General features: G+C 31.8%; 2 protein-coding genes across 3 annotated transcripts in view; one reads left to right on the top strand and one right to left on the bottom strand.

Annotated features, from left to right (window-relative positions):
• Positions 1–7,500, top strand: part of LOC127704981 (uncharacterized) — a 13,139-nt gene extending 5,639 nt beyond the window's left edge. The window contains exons 4-8 of the mRNA XM_052209226.1: positions 1,348–1,485; positions 2,035–2,095; positions 2,692–2,759; positions 3,526–3,617; positions 6,075–7,500. Of these exons, the coding sequence (XP_052065186.1) occupies positions 1,348–1,485; positions 2,035–2,095; positions 2,692–2,759; positions 3,526–3,617; positions 6,075–6,174 (459 nt within the window). The 3' untranslated portion in view covers positions 6,175–7,500. The remainder of the gene's footprint in view (positions 1–1,347; positions 1,486–2,034; positions 2,096–2,691; positions 2,760–3,525; positions 3,618–6,074) is intronic.
• On the bottom strand, positions 7,241–22,516 carry LOC127704973 (uncharacterized). Of its 2 annotated transcripts, XM_052209216.1 has the most exons (5): positions 22,452–22,496; positions 14,759–14,841; positions 10,197–10,360; positions 8,876–9,445; positions 7,241–8,809 (listed from the first exon to the last, which is right to left on the bottom strand). In XM_052209216.1, exons 2-5 carry the CDS (start codon positions 14,764–14,766, stop codon positions 7,995–7,997), a joined length of 1,557 nt encoding a protein of 518 aa, XP_052065176.1. In that variant the 5' UTR covers positions 14,767–14,841; positions 22,452–22,496; the 3' UTR covers positions 7,241–7,994. The 2 variants fall into 2 exon arrangements, with proteins under 2 accessions (XP_052065176.1, XP_052065175.1); XM_052209215.1 differs by having other exon boundaries at positions 7,241–9,445; positions 22,452–22,516.

Below are 22,516 nucleotides of genomic sequence, written 5' to 3'. Positions count from 1 at the left end.
GTACCACAGTATATGTATACTTAAATATCAGTATCTTATGGAATAACACCACTAATTCAAAGCCTCATTGCTTTCTATGTTAAATTCTGCAACTTCAAAAATTCATAGCTATTTTATCTTAGTTCAAATAAAGCGACAGTCATTTCATGTCAAATCTATACCTTATCCTGACTTGTGCTAAAAAATTCAACATACCTTTAATTGCACATTAAAGCCCACTAGTTCCCGGAAGTTTGGTAGTACAAAACAGGTACTTCTGATCTCAGCAAGGGGGCAAATATGCCCTCCTATTTTGATTTCATATATTTATTTTATTATTGAACAGAAAATAAGAGGTTCTATACCTTATCAAGTACTGTCATTATCAATATTTGTCTGGACGATACAAATATCCCCACCTGTGGAATGATGGTGAGCCTCAAATATTTTGTGAAAGGTATTTCATCCTGAACATAAAATGCAAAAATGATCTAGGGCTCTTTTCACAAAACTTATGAATAAAATCATAAGTTATACTGAAATGTTCAAAACTTACAAGTTTTTTTACTCGTGATATTTTTTGTGAAATGAGTAGCTGTAACTGAGCTTTATACATTTATCAAATCAGCTCAATAGCTCTAGGTATAAAAGTCTGCACAACTTTTTATTTTGGAATGAGAGAAAGATGAATATGGTGTCTTTTGTGTTGTTTTGTTGTTTCATTAACATTTATCCCTCATCTCTTTTCAGTCATATTGATAACTTTATACTGTGGATTATTTATTTTCATGCATACCAATTTTTTCTGGATTTATGGAAAATTGGATTTTCTTGGATATTTGTTTTCGTGGTTTTCTCAAAGTCTGCATGCATGAAAAAATGCATCACATATTACCAATTAGGAAATATATTATAAAGATAACAAATATTTCATATTTTATTGGGGCCTCGGTGGCCGAGTGGTCTAAGTAGTTACTACTATAATCACTAGCCAGTCAACACTGAGGTTGTGAGTTCAAACCCCGCTCGTGTGGGTGCACTTGACTCCAATCTTAATTGACTAGGATTGTCAGTTTTCCTATCGAAGGTCAGTAGTTTTCTCTGGGCACTCCAGCTTCCTCCACCAATAAAAACTGGCCGCCACGAAATAGCCCAAAAGCGGTGCTTAAAAGTGGCGTTAAAACACCAAAAATCAAAAAATCAAATCATATTTTATTATTTTTAAATCAGAATGGAAATTGCCAAAACCATTTGAAAATTGAATTGGTTGATTTTTCAAAGTCATTGATTGTCCTAAAAGGTCACTTTTTGATTTATTGACAGCTGTTTACTGCAATCTGTATAGATATGATATTGTTTCATTTACAGGGGGAGGATGTGATATGTTTAGCTGATTACTGTGATCTATATAGGTGTGATATAATTGCTGGGATACAAACAGCTGAATTCTGGGATGTTTCCTTATGTTTAGAAGAAGATATGGAAGATATTAAACAGAGATGCAAGGTAAAATTCAATACAACATTGGTATTAAGTCAACATACACTGGTTACTGGTTTATTTTCATTATCATTACAGGTATCACACATTAAATACATTATATTTGGGCTTTTACTGAAAATATTTGTTATTAATTGTCCATTGAATATAAATGTCTGTATTTGAAAAAATAAATCTCGGCATTTGACAATTTAAAAAAAGAAAGAAAAGAACTCAGTAATTTGGCTCCACCATGAATATTATATTTAACAAATTTTGTTTGAATATATGGTAATCTAAATATTAATGTATTTATTGGTCATATTGATATTATAGCATCTTTCTTCCTGGCTCAAAATATTTTAAGAACGGATTTTATTTTAATCATTATAGCTTTGATGTATTGAACTTCTTATAGTATATATAAACCTTTGCCATCTGATAAAGTGAAAAGACACCAAATCAGATTGTGTAAGATTCAATAAAAATGGTGCTTCCTAGGTGGTGAGTTGTACTATTGACACTACATGTTCAGCTAGATGATTTTTAATTAATGGTTTGTTTCTTTCATTGTAGGAAGTATTCAATAATTGTGTTCCTGAAGGTTTATCAAGGAATGCAACACTTACATTAGAAGGTAAATATGTCTTTTGTGTTTTGTGTTGTTGATTTGCTATCCCACAACTTTAATAAAATGAATGAAACCTATTCACTTCAAAAAATTAGAAATAATGTCAAACTCATATGAATAAAAACAATTGTACCATATACAGTTACAGCTGTGGTAATGTGTGGAAAAAATGTAACATATAGGCAGTTTTTATGTTAATTAAGTTTTGGACATAATTCCATTATATGTTGTGTAAGTCATCTTTTGTTATTTTCTTTCTTGTTTCAACATAGGCTTCAAATCACCTTATATTGTGAAGCAGCAAATATAAATGGAATTCTGAAATAGCTCACACAAGATATCATTTATTTAATGTTAGGGCTATTCCAAAATTTAGTGCATGGAGGGGATAAAAGGCCCTTCAATTAATTAAATATAGGTGATTGCATTTTCCTTACAATTTTATAGGAATATAAGAAGTAAAAAGAAAATTTTTATTTTATGGGTGGTTGGGGTCTTAAAAAAGTGCCCCATGCTTTGAATTCTGGAACAGCCCTTAATTGTTTCACCTATCTCTCTATTAAATTGTTCTGTATTAAATATCAGTATTTTAATTTTTACAGAAGGATTAAATGAAATAGTTTGTAATTTCCATACCTGTAAAAAATACTGGGAAACCCCACTGGAAAAGGTATGTTATATAGGAGTAGTGTTTATGATCATTCTAGATATCTGGGATTCTGTTCTCTTCTTTATAATAGTCAAGGATATTCAATTGGCTTTAGTGGAGTACTTTGAATTCTGACTAAAACATTTGTGCAGGTATTTCCTGGAAATTCCCTGTTGAACTGTCATGATGAAAGAAATGGCTATGACAGCAAAACTTTATTAGATCTTAATGTCACAAAATCTATGTTTGCCTTGGTGATTGAAAGTATTGATGAACAAAGAAGGAAGATGAATATTTTATTGATATACATGTATCTGTAAAATCTAGACAGATATCAGTCAAGCAGTGAGAAGAGGCTTGACAGAGAACCAGATTATTCATGTTACCATGAAAATAAAGATTTTAAAATATCTAGGACAGAGAGTGGTATAGGTTAGCCAAGTTCACAGAGGAAAGCTAAATAAAAAGTTATTTTGCAATTAATGCTTTATAATTTTCAGGTCTGACAGTGACAGTGTGTTTCTATGCTATAAAGTTTTTACTGCACTTACTTTATATTTCAGCCCAGAGATGTATCAGTGATGTATACAGTTTTTACTGTGTTTACTTTATATTTCAGCCCAGAGATGTATCAGTGATGTATACTGTTTTTACTGTGTTTACTTTATATTTCAGCCCAGAGATGTATCAGTGATGTATACTGTTTTTACTGTGTTTACTTTATATTTCAGCCCAGAGATGTATCAGTGATGTATACTGTTTTTACTGTGTTTACTTTATATTTCAGCCCAGAGATGTATCAGTGATGTATACAGTTTTTACTGTGTTTACTTTCATCATACTGATCATTTACTACTGTATAGGATATCAGTATTACTAGTAAGTGTCAACAATATTTGAGCTGCATCGGATAGAAATCGACCTTATGCAAATGAATATAAATACATCTGTTAACTTATTTTGGGTAGAAATAATCTCTACGGGAAGTCAGTAACTGTTTGAAAATGAGTTGTTATAAGAACCATACAAAACAGACCAAAATTCATCTTTTATTTCGTACTTAAATGTACCAAATTAATCAAAGTCTTATACATGTACATGTATACGTGCACTTGCATAAGGTCGATTTCTATCTGATGCAGCTCATTTATGGTATAAGAGAGACTTTTTTAATATATTCATGATAATAAAAAATTGACTTTTTTTATTATACCTGGATATTATACTCTTGCATCTTGGTACATTTTTAGGAAGCAATCAAGTCAAACTGACCTACTTTTTATACTTCATCGAGTTTGATTAAAGTTGACTCACACCAAATTTCTTATTTCTTTGGCATTATCAGATGTAAGATCAACTTAAACTTAATTGTTATAGATTTGCACTTAGTGAAAAGGTCAGCATCCAGACAAAATAGTCCAGTTTGATATACTTTGCATACGTTACTGAATAAGGTCAAAGTTGATTACTGCATAATTTAGAACCATGATGAAACTTTGAGTTATCTTTCAAAGAATAAATATCTCCATCATTCAGGTAAAAGTTAGTTAACCAGACCTGCTTTGAATGTTTCTTTGTTATTAACTTAGATTTTATTAAAAATAAATTATGTGAATATTGACTAATCTTCCAGTATCATGTTCTAGGAATGCATCAAATTTACGATTTAAAGATATGAGGAATAGATTAAGCCATGACCATAGTGACTAATTTAACCTTCTTCAGTATTAATAAGAGAAGATATGGGGTAAATGTCAAAAGCCAAAAGTCATCAAGAAGTCAACATATGGTCCTCCACAATAAAGTCTATATGATATGAGGGGGTGGACAGGGGTCCCTGGTTCCCACTTCCCTACCCCTCCCCCCCCCCCCCCAAACTCCTGCTTCCCTCCCCCTAACTCCCACTTCCCTCCCCCGTACTCCCAGATGAAAATCGGTCAAAAAATGTTCCCCAGAATATCCCATTTTTTACTCCCCCTTTTCCACCAGTACCCTCCCCCTGACTCCAACTTACCTCCCCATGACTCCCGCTTTCTGCCATCTCATCCCTATGTTCCCATACACCCGTCCACCCCTCTGATATGCCAAGTTCTAAATCTCCTAAGTTGTGAATAGATTTATCGGTGACAGTAACAGATCTGCAACCAACTTCAGATTATTTAAATGGCGAAAACATTCAGATATAACTAAAAACAACCACTTGTTACCTGCACATGACAGGGTTAGTTTTTGAGCTCTCAGCTCTACCTGTTTTAATCTTAATCGGTGAAATAACAAAAAGGTAAATGAATCGATAATAAAAATAAATACTATAACAGCACTGAACTCAAATAAGCAATGTGCTAATAAAAAATAACATAACCACAATAACAATAATAATAAATAACTAGATTTGCCATTGCAAGCAATAGCGGATGTCACCCTTTCCCCCCATTGCCACTAAGTGGCAGCCATTTCAAAAATTTTAAACGGTGAATGCACATATATGCATGGCAATACATCTTTCTGTAAATTTTCAGAATATTTGGAGCATTTTGAAATTTTCACATTTTTGCTGTTTCCTTGGCAACGGCGACCATTTTGGAAATTCCAAAGTCAAAAGTCGTATCTATACATGCCAGTTAGCATTAATATAAAGTTATATTAAGTTTGGTGCATTTTCAAATTTTTGACATTTTTGCTGGTTTCCATGGTAACAAAGACCATTTCCAAAATTGTAATGACAGATGCCACATTGGTACATAGGAGGGAACATACTATCAAAGTTTCAATGGATTTGACCTACCCTTTTAAGAGAGAAAATGCTACTGTTAGGTATTTCCCATAGGGTTATAATGGGAAACCTTTTCCCAGTTTCCATGGCAATACAGAAGTTCCGATGATTCTCAAAACCATCCAAAACCTGTATATAGTGGATACCTATGTTGTATAAAAATTTGATGATTTTTAGGTTCAGGTATTCTCAAATTAGTCATCAAAAACAAAACAAAATTTTTTCACACTTTTGCTGTTTCCATGGAAACGGCGGCCATTTTAAAGTTACAAAGTTTCACTGCAACTCCACTGATAGTGGTCCTCATCATGCTCAACAATCATGAAGATTGGTTCCATTGCCTCTGAGAAAACTGTCGGACAAAATTAGGTGGAAGAAAAATAATAATAATAGGGAAAAAGAAACAGAGGAAAAGCAATATGTCACCCGACATTGTCGATCGGGTGACATAATAATGTATTAAAGAATGCAAACAAACAAAAATTCTGAAAAACAAGCTTTATGATCATACATAATGTGTTTCCTTGTGATGCAATGATATATTTATCTTATTTGTATTACAGTACAGATACCTTCACAGATATGTATGAACCAAGCTTTAAACCATCATACAAGCTTCCAAATCAACAGGTACGACAGAGAATAGTCAATACAGACAGATGACAAAGGGAGATAATCTTCTCATTAAGACTAAGTGATGTAGCATTCGTTGAAATGAGTACTAGATGGAATGTTTATGAACTATTAAAATTGTCAAAATTTTGTGTTGCAGAAAATGCAGAGTGAAAATGATATTGCATAGTGGTGAAGAAGTAAATACAATGTAGCATGAAAGTGTGTTTAAGTTGGCATATAGACCACTACAATCTTTATTAACATGTTCTCATCCTAAATATGCATTTAGTTTGCCACTGGAAGTTAAATAGCCATCCATCATCATCAACATCTTCATTCTCATATTTATTAAATATAAATTATATCTAAATGTCAAATTATGCATTTTGTTTTCAGGTATGTTTTTGGGTAGGAGAGCATATGTTATTATAGACATGTCATGTATGAGAATTGAAGCAGTGATAGAGATTGCTCCTGAGATAGTAGTCCTGTTAACTCTGAACCTAACAGTATATTAAAGGAACTTTAAAGTTTAGATATTCACTTTCACATCCTTAGATATTTGATTCTGTATGAACATGCATCAAATTTGATTTGCCATAAAGCCTATAGTGCAGTAAAGTGATTAAAAGGGAACAACAATGTAAAAATTCAAGAAGATAAGATATTTTATAGACATAAAATTCCAAAAGCCGAGCTAAGATGTACGAATATTAATGCATCCTTTGTTTGAAAAAAAAAACAAGAAAAGGAAAAAACAAATGACATTGGTATAAATTTGTTTTCTTCATGGAAGAAATCCGTATTGGAGATATGAATCCTGCAATAGCATATTATTTTGACACTAGCTTGTTCTAAATTTTAATTATTATATAACAAAACTGTTAAATTGTTCACCTTCCAGCTTTTTAAAACAATGAATTGGCACCAAAGAAAATACAATATATAAATAAACATTATTGTCATAAGATATTATATAAAGTTTGTAGGAAAAGACATGATTGTTATGGTAATCATCAACAAAATGTGTCATCTGAAGATTTTTATGCCCCACCTAGGATAGTAGAGGGGCATTATGTTTTTCTATCTATGTGTCCGTTCGTTCATCCATCCGTTCGTCCGTCTGTCCCACTTTAGGTTAAAGTTTTTGGTCAAGGTAGTTTTTGATGAAGTTGAAGTCCAATCAACTTGACACTTAGTACACATGTTCCCTATGATATGATCTTTCTAATTTTAATGCCAAATTAGAGTTTTGACCCCATTTTCACGATCCACTGAACATAGAAAATGAAAGTGCGAGTGGGGCATCCATGTACTATGGACACATTCTTGTTTTAAAAGTTATTTTAAAATAAAATATATTTATGATTTGCATTTGTCTGCACATATCTTACTTGAATTGATCCACAATATGCAAAAATATAACTATAATATGATTTCAATGTGCACAGCATGGGAATCTGAGATAACCTGCAAATGGTAAAAACAATTTCAAATTTTATAAAAATGAGAAGTGGAAAGAATGCCAAAGAGACAAATATCAAAAAAAAAGACCAAAGAACAAGGATTTTAACAACTACAGGTCACTGTATTGCCTCCAATATTGAGCTAAACCTGTACCACATAACAAAGTATTAAAGGGCACAGGATAATAAAATGTGAAATAATTCAGTAGAGAAAACTAATGGCCTTAATTTGTTTTTACTATTTAAATTTTGTCCAAAACAGAAACAGCAGAAATCAAAACAACTGTATTACCAGTGTACTTTTAAACAAACTTTAAAGTTTTTAACTGAAAACTAAATACATGTACTTTCAAGTCTCTGCTTTTTGTGAGCACCAACAGAACAGTTGTTCAACTGTATCATTTAAATTTTTACCAGAGGAAGTGTTGGTGCATTTTCATTCGTTTCTATTGAAGCAACTCGTGATGTTTTATGTACCACATTGTTTAGAGTTGTATCCTTTGCTTGCATTAATAGTAATGATGGTAATGTAGCATGAGATTTTGTTGTAGATAGTGAATCCATTGAAGTACTTGAACTTGTTGATCCATTTGTTACCATTTTTGGAACTATTGAATCGTTAGATTTATTATCAGTTTGTATCTCTATTTGAGAACCATTCATCATTTCCTCAGTCGTATTTATTGTTGAAGTTGTTGGAGTAATAATGTCATATGTCAGCAATGGTTGAACTGTTATCGTTTTATCATTATGGTACACCATTTGAGAAGCTTCATTATCAGCTGCAGGCATGAGGGTATTTTTTTGTGTTTTGTCCGATGTCTCAACAGAAGATATTGACCCGTTATCATGAGTAGCCACCGAAAACGTTTCTTGTGTTGTATCACTTGTGAGCATTAGGTGATCTGTCTGGGCATTATTATTTAATATATTCGTTTTTGGTGTTGTGTCATTTGATTCACTGCAATGTGCTGTTAATTTTGAATCCGTTGTTTTGCTTTCTTCTTCAGTAAATTGGTCGGTAGATGTTTTATCATTATTTTGCAATGAAAACAATGTCTTGGTTATACCATTTGTTTCCTTATTAAAAGCTGTATCATTTGTTTCGGTGTTAGAAGCTATATCATTTGTTTCTATCTTAACAGCTGTCTTCTTTGTATCATTTGTTTCCATACAAGGAACTATCAGTGTTGTAGAATTTTCTTCTTTCAGAGGACCTGTCTGTGGTGTATCATTTGTTTCCATCTGGGATTGTGTCATAGAATCTGTTTCCAACAGAGGACCTGTCTGGTGTGTATTATTTGTTTCCATCTGGGGACTTGTTGAATAAATTGTTTCCAATGAAGGACTTGTCCTTGGTGTATCATTTGTTTCCATCAGGGGACCTATCATAGATTTATTTTGCATCTCTGGACCTGTCATTGAATTTGTTTCCATTGGAGGACGTGCCTGTTGGATATCATTTGTTTTCTTCAGGGTCCTTGTTATAGCATTTGTTTCGGTCTCGGGATCTGTCATGGAATTTGTTTCCATTGGAGGATCTGCCTGTTGTATATTATTTGTTTCGATCGTGAGCCCTGGAATGTCATTTGTTTCTTTTCGATGATCTGTCTGTGGTTCATCATTTGTTTCCGTTCGATGACCTTGTGGTGTGTTATTTGTTTCCCCCCTGGGACCAGTCTTCAGTGTTTTATTTTCTTCCTTTCCATGACAGGTCTGTGGTGGATCATCTGTTTCTATCTTTCGACTTACTGTTGTAGTGGAATTTGTTTCCATCGGAGCAGCCTTCTGTGTTATAGAATTCCTTTCCATCGATTGAGATGTATGTGGTAATTCGTTGTTTGTATTTGGGGCTGTAAATATGAAAAGAAAGAATACTTATCATTTCTTAATGACCTGGAAAAATCAATTATTAGATAATTATTTAGATGAGTAGGTAATAATTTTAATCAATCCACATTTCTCCAGCTTCAAGGTATTTTTTTTCAAATACATATACATCTTTTTTAATGCATTAAATTGTATTCAAGTGCTATCAAGGACGATGTTGCTACCCCTTCAAACAAAGTTTTGGGTATATAGCAATCACCCTGTCTGTCTGTCCGTGCTCAGATAAAATTATTCATCCTTTGATTGATTCAACTCAATCTTAATAGATATGCGAACATCACCGTGTGGAGCTTTTTCTTTTTGTTTAGTTTAACCAAAATTTTGCCCTTTCACCTTTGAAAGTTTTACTTTTTTCATAGCCGACCATGTCATGGCAAATCATTCTTCCGTCCTGACCAAATTAACTATTCTTTGTTTGATTCATCTAAATCTTATAAGATATGCGAACATTACCATGTGGAGTTTTTTGCTGGTTAGTTTATCCAAAATTTTGCCCCCTTGACCTTGGAAATATTTACTCTTTTCATAGTCGACCTTATCATCGCAACTCCTAATGGTTTATTGTATCTAAATGAAACCCATTACATTGTAAGGTCCTAATATGCAGATGTACATGTGGGAAGGATATTCCCGTCCATTGAGTTTTTATTTAAATATGCCCCTTTTATTGATAACAACAGAAATAGGAAAAATATATCATTAACATAATCTTACCTTGAGCAATTCTTTGAACCCGTGTTGCTGAGGAAGGATATACAGCTAGTCTTTCTTTTCCAAATGAATTTAAACATGACACACACACTACTATTATTCCAACTATTATCATTCCTTGGAAAACTATAGAACCAGCTACAATACCAAAAATTGCGCCAGCAGAACTGAAAGGCAAAATACAGTTAACTTCAATTCAAATCAGCATATTTGGCAGTAGCCTGTGACTATATTTCTAAATTATTGAAGAACAAAGTTACATGCCATCATTCCTCGTGCGTACTGTTTACAATCCTATATTAGACCAACGATGAAAGGCAAGATTTGACTTACAAAAGCTACATTTTTTATGTAGCCTGGTCGGCTGTGTGGTCTAGGGTGCTAGACACAGTTCGATCAAAGTAATTATTTATTATATAGGTTGTGCTCCACGAAACCTCTTTTTCAATTATTAACAGCAATCAAAGCCGGGCTTCAAAGTTATTGTGAAACTACCTATTCTAGAGGCGGCGAGAATCAGATGTGGATACTTAAAAAAATTCAAAGATCTGTTCGAGTACATACAATCTAAGACTCTTACAATAGTATTAAAACATTTGACTTTTCTACACTTTGCATAACTATTCCCCATTCCAAACTAAAAGACAAATTGAAAGAATTGGTTCTGTTTTGTTTCATAAAAAAGAATGGCACACGTAGATACAAGTTTCTTGTCTTAGGCAGGGATACATCGTATTTTGTAAAAAAAAATCACTGTGATTCGAACAAAAAAATCTCTGAAGCTGACATTATCAAGATGCTTGATTTCTTAATTGACAACTTATTTGTTACGTTTGGAGGACGTGTTTTTCAACAAACAATCGGCATTCCTCCTATTGTCTACTTGTTCTTTTGTTCATATGAAGCTGACTTCATACACGAACTTCTTAGAAAGTTTAGATAATTATTATAATAATAATAATATTATAATTGTTTAGTTTTCTTCTTAAGTTAGTTTGATAGGAACTTCTTGTGATAGATCATTGATATTTAATATAAAGTTGCATTAATATCAGTACATATGTTTTATAACTATTTCGAGGCTCTGCCCCCTAGGTCATGGTCCAGTGACTTTGAATTAACTAGCAATTTTCAATGTTAAGATTTCTGATTAAGTTAGTTTGATAGGAACTACTTGTGATAGATCAATGATAGTTTGTATGAATTCGCATTACTATCAGTACATATCAGTTTGACGACTAATTTGAGATCTGTTATGATTAATTTCATTCATTATCCCTTTCCTCATGCAATGGTATTAAGACTTTGTCTTCGTCATACCCCAAAACATTACTTTTTTCATAATTATGAATTGGAAAAATAAGTCAAAAGATGTTTCATTTAAAAAAAGAAAGACGAACAAAGATGCCAATGTTTGTATAAGGAAGTAACAGTCATACTTTGGAAAACAAACCCCCTAAAATGAATTTAAAAACAAGCCATAGAAATGTCTAAAATTGTCGTCCTTAAGATGTTTGATTTTTATTGGTAACATAATGTGAATTTTCTATTTTTAAGCAACACGTGAACATAAAATTTATCTCCTTCTTGATACAAAATTGCATATTATATTCAAGAAATTGTGTGTCAGAGCAGAATGTCTATGATACGAACTAAATGCTAAGAAAGAAATCACTGATTATGGTAAATATAAGTTATGACATCTGCTCTAAAGTTTAACAGGTTCCATCATGATTTGGTTGCCAAAAACGGAAGGTTATTGTCACGAATGACCAAAGGTGTGTTCGATTGTCGTGGCTACCATCCCTTTTTCTTTGTTTATAAGTTACAACCGATTTGAACTTACGAATATGCTTTAACGTTGAAAGTAAACTCGTAGGTAAAACATACTCATCTAGCTGAAATAATCTTTATTATGATGACTGCATAGGATCATTTAAACAAAACAAATGAACATGGTATGGAAAGATAATTTTAGCTCCTGAAATTGAAATAGGTACAATTCTTCAATCCTTTCAAAATTACTTATAAATAGGATGATATGATCTTGATACTTCAGAAAAGAAATGTCAGATGTGATATCAAAACATGTAGAAGTTGACTTATTTATGTATTTTGACCTCGAGCATCACTGAAGATTTATTAATTTCGAATGGGCATCTTGTGCAGTACAATTTGTACCGTTAATCATATTACACAAAGTTTTTATGCAAAACTAAATATGATACACGGCCCTACTCCAAAAAATATTTAGCTCACATCAACACCATTGTATAAGACATTTTGAAGAATTCCTTTTATAATACCGTTGCACAAATCAAAATATTAATGAAACTATCTCAAAATGAGGCTATGACGATAGTTTTGCAGTGTTTATCAAATATAAGAAGTTGGAACCCTAAAGTAAGCACGTAAGACAAAACATCCATATATATATAGATATTACATCTGACATGTGAATCACTTTTTTAATAGATGAAGGATTTTATTTGATAGAATTATAATACATAGTGGTTAATGATTTGAAGGGACCAAAAATCTCCTTCTTTCTATCTTGGGTTAACTAAAATGTATAAATGAACTCATCATAGATACCAGGATTAAAATTTTGTACGCCAGACGCACGTTTCGTCTACAAAAACTCATCAGTGACGCTCGAATCGAAAAAGTTATAAAGGCCAAATACAGTACGAAGTTGAAGAGTATTGAGGATCCAAAATTTCCGAAATGTTTTGCCAAATAAATCTACGATAATCTATTCCTTGAGTAAATAGGGGGGCAATAGTAGTTAGCGATGTTATACACTCGTAGATCTAATTTGAATATGCAAGTGGAAAAACCCAAGGAAAGACATGAACTCCAAAAAGATTGTTTTTGGGTGCGTCAACAGGATAAGAGTTTATGCATGCATACAGTGCTTCCACAGTAAACCTATCCATGACCAGGCAAAAGACCGAAGTAATACAATATTAGTGGAAGCGTAAATAAAGACAAGTGATAAAACATAATACAAAATTATTTCACAAAGAAATTAGATTAAACCAATGTAAATAGGAAATAGGTAAATAACGATTACTTATAAATGCATGACATAAGAGTCTTATCTCAAATTTTATGTCAATGATTTAAATCTTGTTAAGAATTCGAATACAAGAATTACATCTTATGCATTGTAGTAAAATCCGTCCTACTCTCTGGTATATGTACAAAACGCTCGATAAAAAGCTCCCTTTTTTATACTGGATACTTCAACACACTCTTTATAAAGAACGATATAGAGTCACTTCGTCAGCTACTCAACTAAACATCTTTCTAAGGTTCTTACTACCATTCTTTCTACAGAAAAAGATGGTCTTCAGAAATATTGAGATAAGATATATCAGAGACCTATGATACAATATAATTTAGTATATATGTCTCTGGATATATTCAACCAGTGGTGTCAATCAAATGTTGATTCTTTATAAATCTATAAATCTACTCCAAAATATATCACCACATTCAAATTTGAAGTAATATCAAACCTTTTAATATTTCTACGCTTTACACATCTATTCCCCATGCTCAATGGAAAGGTTGACTACATCATCTAACTAAAAAGCGCTTTTACAACAAATATGGGATACAAATGCGTTCGTTGTCTTAGGTCATTAAACATATTACTTTGTGAAGAACTCCTGGCCACTCATTTTAACAACCAGATTCGATGATATGATTTCATAAAATAGCAAGACTTTTTTTATCGCCAACATATTTGTTGAGTTTGCTGGATTGATATTTCAACAGTATATGTTCGAATCATGGATAATTCCCCATGCTCAATTGAAAGATCGACTACATCATCTTATTAAAAAGCGCTTTTACAACAACTATGGGATACAAATGCGTTCGTTGTCTTAGGTCATTAAACATCTTACTTTGTGAAGAACTCCAATTGATTTTAACAACCAGATTCGATGATATGATTTCATAAAATAGCAAGTTTTTTTTTATCGCTAACATATTTGTTGAGTTTGCTGGATTGATATTTCAACAGTATATGTTCGAATCATGGATTATTGTGCACATCTACTGGACGACTTGTTCATATGTACTCATATAAAGCAGAATTAAAACAGAATCTTCTAAAACAAAAGCAGCTTGCGAAGTGCTTTAACTTCACTTTCAGATATATTCATAATTTTCCGTCACCCAATAGCCTACATTTAAGTTATTGCTTGAATCACATATATCAAAGTGAACATGAGACAAAGGAAAATCATACTATCGGATATAAAAGTAAAATTGAGAACGGAAACGGGAAATGTGTCAAAGAGACAACAACTCAACCATAGAGCAGAATATAAAAGGTCTGCTTCATATGATATGTTGATCTTTTCCTGATTGACTACTTCAAACTAGAATCTATGACAAATGTGAAAATTTCAACTTTTGCATCGGTAAACTACTGTTGTCTGAAATTAAGAGTATTGAGTCTAGTTTCCCATAGATTCACAGAGTTATCTATACATTCTATACCTTCATCAACATCAACGATTCCTTGATATTGTATTTAAAATACTTACAATTCCATTTTGCCTTTATCATATAGACTATAAAAATTCCTGCTATCTATAGTTTTGGTGTATCTATTAAATGGCAATCATTCCTGAAATATAATAGAATGTCATTAATTTAGAAACTATGTTGAAAACATAAATAACCAGGGTAGTAACGTTGAAAAAATGTTTTATGTTTTAAAAAGAAGTCGATAGTTCTGTAATCATTTTACAAAAAGTACGTGCAAACATGAATTTCGAGTTTATTTAAAAAAAAACAAGGGGTGATCTCGAATTTTCTATAAATCATAATCATTATCATTTTAATGTTTACGGGTAATATAAAGGATCGATGTATAAAATACGTGTAATGCATATCCGTACTACGTACGTAGATTAACGCAAATATACATCCTTCGCATTACAAGTGCTTGATAAAGTAATTTCAAGGAACTCAATGCAAGTGGAAACCTAACGCATAACCCAACGACAAGTACTTAATCAGGAAATCCTGGAAAATCAAACGTCTGTTAAAGCAAATGAAAATGTTAGTAGTCAGATGGTATAAATATATATAATTTTCCTTTGGAAATTTGAAAAAGGATACAAAAAAATCTCAAAAAATCTCTTCCTTCAATGACTGCATATCAAAATTAGAAATAAGATATTTTATAATGATAATAATGATTCTAACAGTTTATGTCAAGAGCTATGCGATATACAAGATTTTGAAGATCATTGCTTATCACTTCTTGAAAAAACATAGTTTGTTGGTTCGGGACGATCACTGTTTGATATACACTATGTTAGTCCTAAAGTTTGTCATAAGATGTATTTTAGGATATGTCTTAAAACACTTTCGAAAACTAGGCCCCGTAGTTCTGTCATAGTTTAATCCTAGGGTATGTTTATTTTTATCGAAAAAATCAAATATTTTTTTCTGAGACTGTGAACATCGTTTATATAATTTTCGTGACAAAAGAAGAAAATGGGTTTGGGAATCTTTTTACTCAATCGTATGATTTGTGTACTGGTGGGTTTTTATTTTGGTGTGGACTTGTTTGTCTTTTTGCCGGTTTTCCTTTTGGCCGTGGTGTTTTCTGCTTTATTCGACTTGACTCTTTCGTATCTTCTCGGGTTTTTTTTAATTGATAACCTAAACAATTTGCTTTTTCCCTCCTGAATATAATTAAGTAGGCTATACTAGACGTATAACGTTAAATGCTGCAATAATTCAATTCAAATTGAGTAGAATAATAAAAGCCAAGCATCGAATAAACAAAACACAATTTGTGATAAGATATGAAGATATCAATAGCCGTCCCATAACTAAAGCACATATACAACTATTTACTTTCGCCACCAAGGGCCAGTGCTTCCGGCTTCGAGAGAAAATATTGATAATAATAATAATAATAAATTCTTTATTTAACGAAGGAAAATCATTTAACATACAATTGTTAATCTCACACGATGCCTTCACACATTAAAATGAACAATTAATACATATAACAATCAATGCATATAACACAATAATCAATATAGTTGTACACATTACAAATCTATATACACAAGCATGAAAACAGACCGTAGAACTAGCATGGCAAGAATTTCCTAAGAAAAAAAAAATAAAAAAGTTTGTCTACTCATTCTGTTTTGTGAAAAAAAGATTAGTACATTTCACCTTAAAGCTTTCTATATGACTTGAATCCTTTATATCATTTGGCAAACTATTCCAAATAATTAAACCAGAATATTGAAAAGTCTTTTTGAAGTATTCAGACTTTGGCCTTGGTAAATGAAGATGTCCAGATGTTGTTGACCTAAGAGAATAACTATATAGATCACTGCACGAAGTAAATTTACTAGTAAGATAATCTGGCGCTAGTCCATTCATACATTTAAACATTAAAATGGCTTGAAAATATTTATCCGTGTAAAAATGGTCATCCAATTAAGTTCTTTAAACATTGATATTCAGTTCTTTAAAATGATATTCATGGATATATTGATCTAGTTAATAATTGATTTTAAAGACGTGTGTCAATTCGTTTGAATTATTGTCAGTTTGACAAAAAATATGTTGAAAGATCATAATAGATTTCTACATTCTAATGCTGAACAAAAGACATGTCAAGTGTCACCACATATCTTTTGTATTAATGTAACGACATTTCAAAGAGCACTTAGTCAAGGTCTTTTACACACGACTTTATTTATTTATTTATTTAGCATTCGAACACGTATTACCGGTATTTTGAAGTTTTTGTAGTCGTCGAACATTTTACGATACAATTTCCATAGATCAAGGTCAATTTCAATGATGAAAATTTCTAGATTTCCAAAGAATTAAATAAATTATTTATTTCCTGGTTCTCTTGGCTTACAAGCATATAAACCTTATTGATAAAGAAAAAATAGTTCCTTTGTAAACGAAACACGAATGACGTACAATATAAAAAGCCAAAAAAAATTCTTAAAAATCCATTTTTTCAAATTATTAGTTTTTTTTCTTGCTGTATGTTAATATAAGGAATATACGAACTCTGACTATTTAAAATTTCTTAATTTTTTGTCTATAATTAAAAAAGGTTATCCATTAGGTCCATTGAAGTAGTAATTACTTGATCGAGTAAGTATAAATAGTCTAACAGCATTCCAATCTAAATAAAAAAAAACAACATACATGTGCTTTTAATGTTTATCGACCCAAAATTATGAAATTAATAGTCAGAGTATATATCATTTATATTAACACACAGCAAGAAAAAAATATAATAAATTAAATTTGAAAAACTGGATTTTAAGAATTTTTTTCTGCAAATATATAGAAGTCAAACGCACTATACTGGTATCTTGGATGAGCCATTAACGTAATTTTTACCAAAACTGCTGTTTTAAAAAAATCCAGTACAAATGATCATGCTGCTAAAGAATTATTTTATCATGAATTAAAAAATCAAAAATTCTCCAACTAAGTGACCGAGGGATATAATGCTTCCCATGTCAGTCATCGATATACATAAAGATATTGATCTGTTTTTTTTAACATTGGTAGGTTTTGGTGCTTTATAGAACGTTTTGTGTCTTGTTACAATTAACCGACTTTATGTTGTAATGCCTTCAGATCAGGTGCTGAGTGTACAATAAAAAAAAAAAAATCAGATCTAATCTGCGTTTCATTCCGGTTATAACCGACCTTCCACAATTGCGGCTATGGACTCAAATAAATTTAATGAAAATTGTACTTTTATGGACTTTTTTCATAATGCCAGCATATTTAGAGTTAACTAACAATGCAATGATGACTTACTTTCTTTCCAGTTGACTTATTTATGTGACATGGCCCAACGTTCGTGTCGCATCCACATATCTAATTTATCGGTACTGACATGATTTATAATAAAACCTTTCTTTAACTGTCTATCTATTGTGGAGCAGGATCTGCTTAACCTTCCGGCGAACCTGCAAATACTCCACTGTTTGATTTGGGTGGAATTCGTTTTGCTCAGTCTCTAGTTGTCTATGTTGTGTTTTGTATACTGTTGTTTGTCTTTTGGTCGTTTTTCGTTTTTCGTTTTTTGTCATGTTATTATCAGCCTCGTTTTCGATTTATGAGTTTGATTATCCCTTTGGTATTTTTTGCCTCATTTTATAAATCTGGAAATTATTACTCCCTCAGGCAAACTTGACCTTAAATGGATATGGCTATTATCCTTAGGTCCTTTTTGGTCATATATCTCTTCAACTGTTTCGTTTCTTGTGCATCTTTGGCTTCCAAATATTCAGCTTTGAGCGTTACTGATGAAAGTGAATCCAAAAACGCTCTTCGAAGGAAAAATTATTAAGCGTTGTTTTCATTTTTATGAATACAAAAAAACTTCAGTAACTGTAACTATTGTCATGGATACAGCCATGCGCATTACAGTAAAAATATGCATGTAGATCATTGCAGTCAAATTGGAGGAGCCACAAATAAACCCACCTTGCAACTACATCAAAGGAAAAATTATTATTATGTAACTTTAAAGAACGTTACTTAAGGCGTCGACTTTTTATGTGTAACAAACTGTAACACATGTGCTAAGGGTAATCTCATATTGTAAGAACTGTTTGACATGCGACAGAAGGGTTAATAATTACATTAAATGTATGTTTCAGAAGAATCCGTTATTATGATTGGATAACAACGCTTGCGCGTCATACTTAAATTAACCTTCATAATCCAATGAAGTGTAACATTCATGATGACACATGCCATCACAATAAAGCACACGGTTTAATTTAAGAAATAGATGATAGAAATCGATTTTTCATGACCCTAGCATAAAAATGTAATTATAAGAATTGAATTCTTCTTTTAGTAATTTTATAGGGTTGTAAAAGTGTTGATCGTGCGCACATTTCTAGAATGAAGCGCTTCCGCGCTTCATATAAAATGTGCTTCGGTCAACACTTTTACACTCAAATAAAGTTACAAAAAGAAGCAATCAATTCTTAAATCAAATTTCAATATTTGAATAAATATTGTATGTGAAACTTGCATCATACTAGAGGAGCAGGATTACTGTTTCGGGGCACATAAGATCACCCCCAGTTTTTGTTTGGGGTTAATGTTGCTCAGTCTTAAGTTTTCTGTATAGTGTTTTGTGGATTTGTTTGTCTGTTCGTCGTCTTTGGTTTTTGGCCATGTCATTGTCAGGTTTACTTCGAATTTTGAATTTTGCATGTACCCTTGGTATCTTTCTCTCTTTTTTTCTTTTTTTAACCACCTGTTGAATATGTATGCTCACGGAAAAGATTATGAACAGGATAACGAGATTATAAAACCATAACTGTTAAGCGTTTGAACGGAATCAAAGGGATCTTCTCCAAAAAAGACACAGTTAAAATAAAAAAGAACAAGAAAATGTCTATAAATTATAGCCAAGTGTACTTTCAGCACTACTCGATAGGAAGAGTGAAATGAACAACGTCAGCAAAGCTGTCAAAACTTGTTTGCCGGAACGGAAATTTCAAAGTAATAAAATGTATGATCCAATGAACTCTATATTAAGACAAAACCAAAACGATTTTAAGGTTATATCTACATGCGTTTTTAAATGAAGAACAATTTCATTTTTTTCGAGTGTTTCTGATTTTTTCGTCTTAAGCGGTAGTATGACAATATTACCTAGCTTCTTGTACTAGCAAGCACATGTTGGCCTGCTATCCAAATTATGTGTCCTCTTAATCTTTCTTGTTCAAGTCTAAATATGTACAAGACATGAGATGACACGAAGCCAAATAGATAAAATTTTAATTGTATGAAGGGGATACATTAATATATATTGATTCTCAGTTGCAGGTTTTTACCTTGATTTGTATCTTTATAATGGAATATGAGATTTACGCATCGGTAAATAACTGTTGCCTCCAATTAATCATATACTTTGTGTCACTGGTTTAATAGTGTAACACAACCATAAGTGATCGTAGATAAATTCAAGAATACATAGGCATTTTTAAAAATGTATGGTCGTTTTTGGCAATGAATAGAGTGGAATCACTTTTATTACAACAACATGTTTATATTTAAAATTTTTAAAATGACTAAAATGGAAAAAAATAAAAGCGTTATTTATTTCAACGCCTTCAGCTCATTTCCAAGAAAATATATCTTGTTACACAATCAATCCAATATATAATATATAGACAACTCTCACCTTAACACTCACCAGGCTTGTAATTTGGTACACCAAACGCACGTTTCGTCTACATAAAACTTATCAGTGGAATGGCATTAGTTGGAAGGCCAAATCAAATGCGAAGTTGAAGAGCATTATAAAACGAAATTCAGAAAAGTTACGGCCAAAAACAGCTTAGGGAATCTATGCCTGGGGTAGAATAAACTTAGTATTTCGTGTAAATTGAACATGTTATAAACAGTACATTTACTGAAATTGAACAAGTCCATGATATTCCATGTCAACAGAAAAGTTGGTGATACTCTTTGAGACGAAGAAACGCCCACCAGCAGTGGCATCGACCAAAAGGTTTTAAACACTCATCAACGATAACAGAATAAAAAATTAACATTACTAATTTAGCAAACCATGAATGTATCCATGACAAAAGCTTATCATTTATATAGAAGTTTACTCATTGGTGGAGTTACACCTTTAGATGTTTACTAATTCACATAAAAATAATTTCGAACAATTAAACACAGGCGTGAGCAACTGTTGGTAAATAAGAAATATGTTGAAAACATAAGATTTTTTAGATATCTTTAGATGCATTGTCATCAATTGCAATATATCGTGTGTAATTCTAAATTGGTATTACAAGTAAACGTTGTACGTGTGTTTATGAAATCATATTCGAAAGGCTTTGTCCTTTAACAATACAAATTTGCTAAGATGTTTTACTGGCTGCATGCAGTTAGAATTGATCTACACACTGATCAACTTGTAAAGAAGTTGGCTCAGTGCCAGTGAAAGGTTGTTAATATGAAGCAAAATTTTAATGCAGTTTGATAAAATTAGTCTTACCATTCAATTCCAGGGTTTAACTGTATTTTTTTTCGTTTTGAACAATAACTTTAATATAACGAACACATACTTTAGTTTGATTTGGATGTGAATACTTTTATCATAATGGCATTTTATAAATAATTAGTTCTAAATATTGTGTTAAAAAATTAGAATAAATAAATTATTGTTTTGCTTTCAATTTATTGTAGAAATTATTGATCTACTAATATACATGTATATGGAAGTTTTTAACGACCTTGACTGGCTATACAGCCCTTGCACGGTCGGTAATCTACTGATATAAACGGGAGATCATATTATATTTAAAAGCAGAATCAATAACATGGAATAGATATGTTTCACACAATTTTGTTGTGTCGCATTAATATCATATTTACAACATAGTTTTAAAAAATATCTTTCATAAAACAAAATAAAAAAACGTCAGTTTTCATAAATAACCATGGAAACAAAGTTGAAAACAAATTTCTCATAAACTTGTCACTATGATGGAAGGGCATAGATCAGTCATACGTTTTTTAAACAAGTGTTCCGTATAACGAGATGCTTCAAATTACATTTATCTATTGTCAAAAAAGAAGTCAATCACAGGTTTTGGATGGTAAGAATAACTTGTATTACCCGTAATTGCTTCATACCAACAACCTTATGCTAGGAATGACTTTAAATATTTTACCAGTTAATCTGTTTGAAGAGATGAATTCATACTGCAATTTGGTAATTTGGCAAAAAATTAAGCAAATTTATCTTGTGAAAGGAGAAAGACTTTCTGATATGCCGCGTGACACTAATAACTGTCTAATTCTGACACTGTAAGTGAAACAGTCAAAGGGGAGATATTGGTCATTCCATTATCTTTAAACTTGCCTTCGATTTAACAAAGATCTTATTTTCTATGTTTTTTGGAACAGTTAATTGGAAATAGTCATACAATTTCTTCATTAAGGCAAAATAAATTCAACGCCTGATCAGAATATATTGATAAACTTGTTAACTGTATTACGGCTTATTGACAATCACCTATCATTGACGGTAATTTAATCGCGAAATGTCTTATACGATTTGTATAATTTAATCGCGAAATGTCTTATACGATTTGTATAAAGACGAACAGGGGAACATAAAAACGTATTATATTTTTCAACGATCTAGGAGTTATTTTGAAGAAGAAAGATATTCCTTACCACAATTTGTAGAACTTATAAATTTCCACAATACAGTTTCAATCCAGGAAGTTTGCTAATTAATC

The sequence above is a fragment of the Mytilus californianus genome, unplaced genomic scaffold (genome assembly GCF_021869535.1).
Source record: "Mytilus californianus isolate M0D057914Y unplaced genomic scaffold, xbMytCali1.0.p SCAF_6, whole genome shotgun sequence".
NCBI classification, from domain to species: domain Eukaryota; kingdom Metazoa; phylum Mollusca; class Bivalvia; order Mytilida; family Mytilidae; genus Mytilus; species Mytilus californianus.
The sequence above is the reverse complement of the archived record's forward strand: the minus strand, read 5'-3'. Positions and strand labels throughout refer to the sequence as shown.

Excerpts from the sequence above, each read along its gene's own strand:
- LOC127704973 (XM_052209215.1), bottom strand. Across the intron at positions 9,446-10,196 it reads GGTTCAAAGAATTGCTCAAG|CCCCAAATACAAACAACGAA; the intron begins GTAAGATTATGT and ends TCATATTTACAG.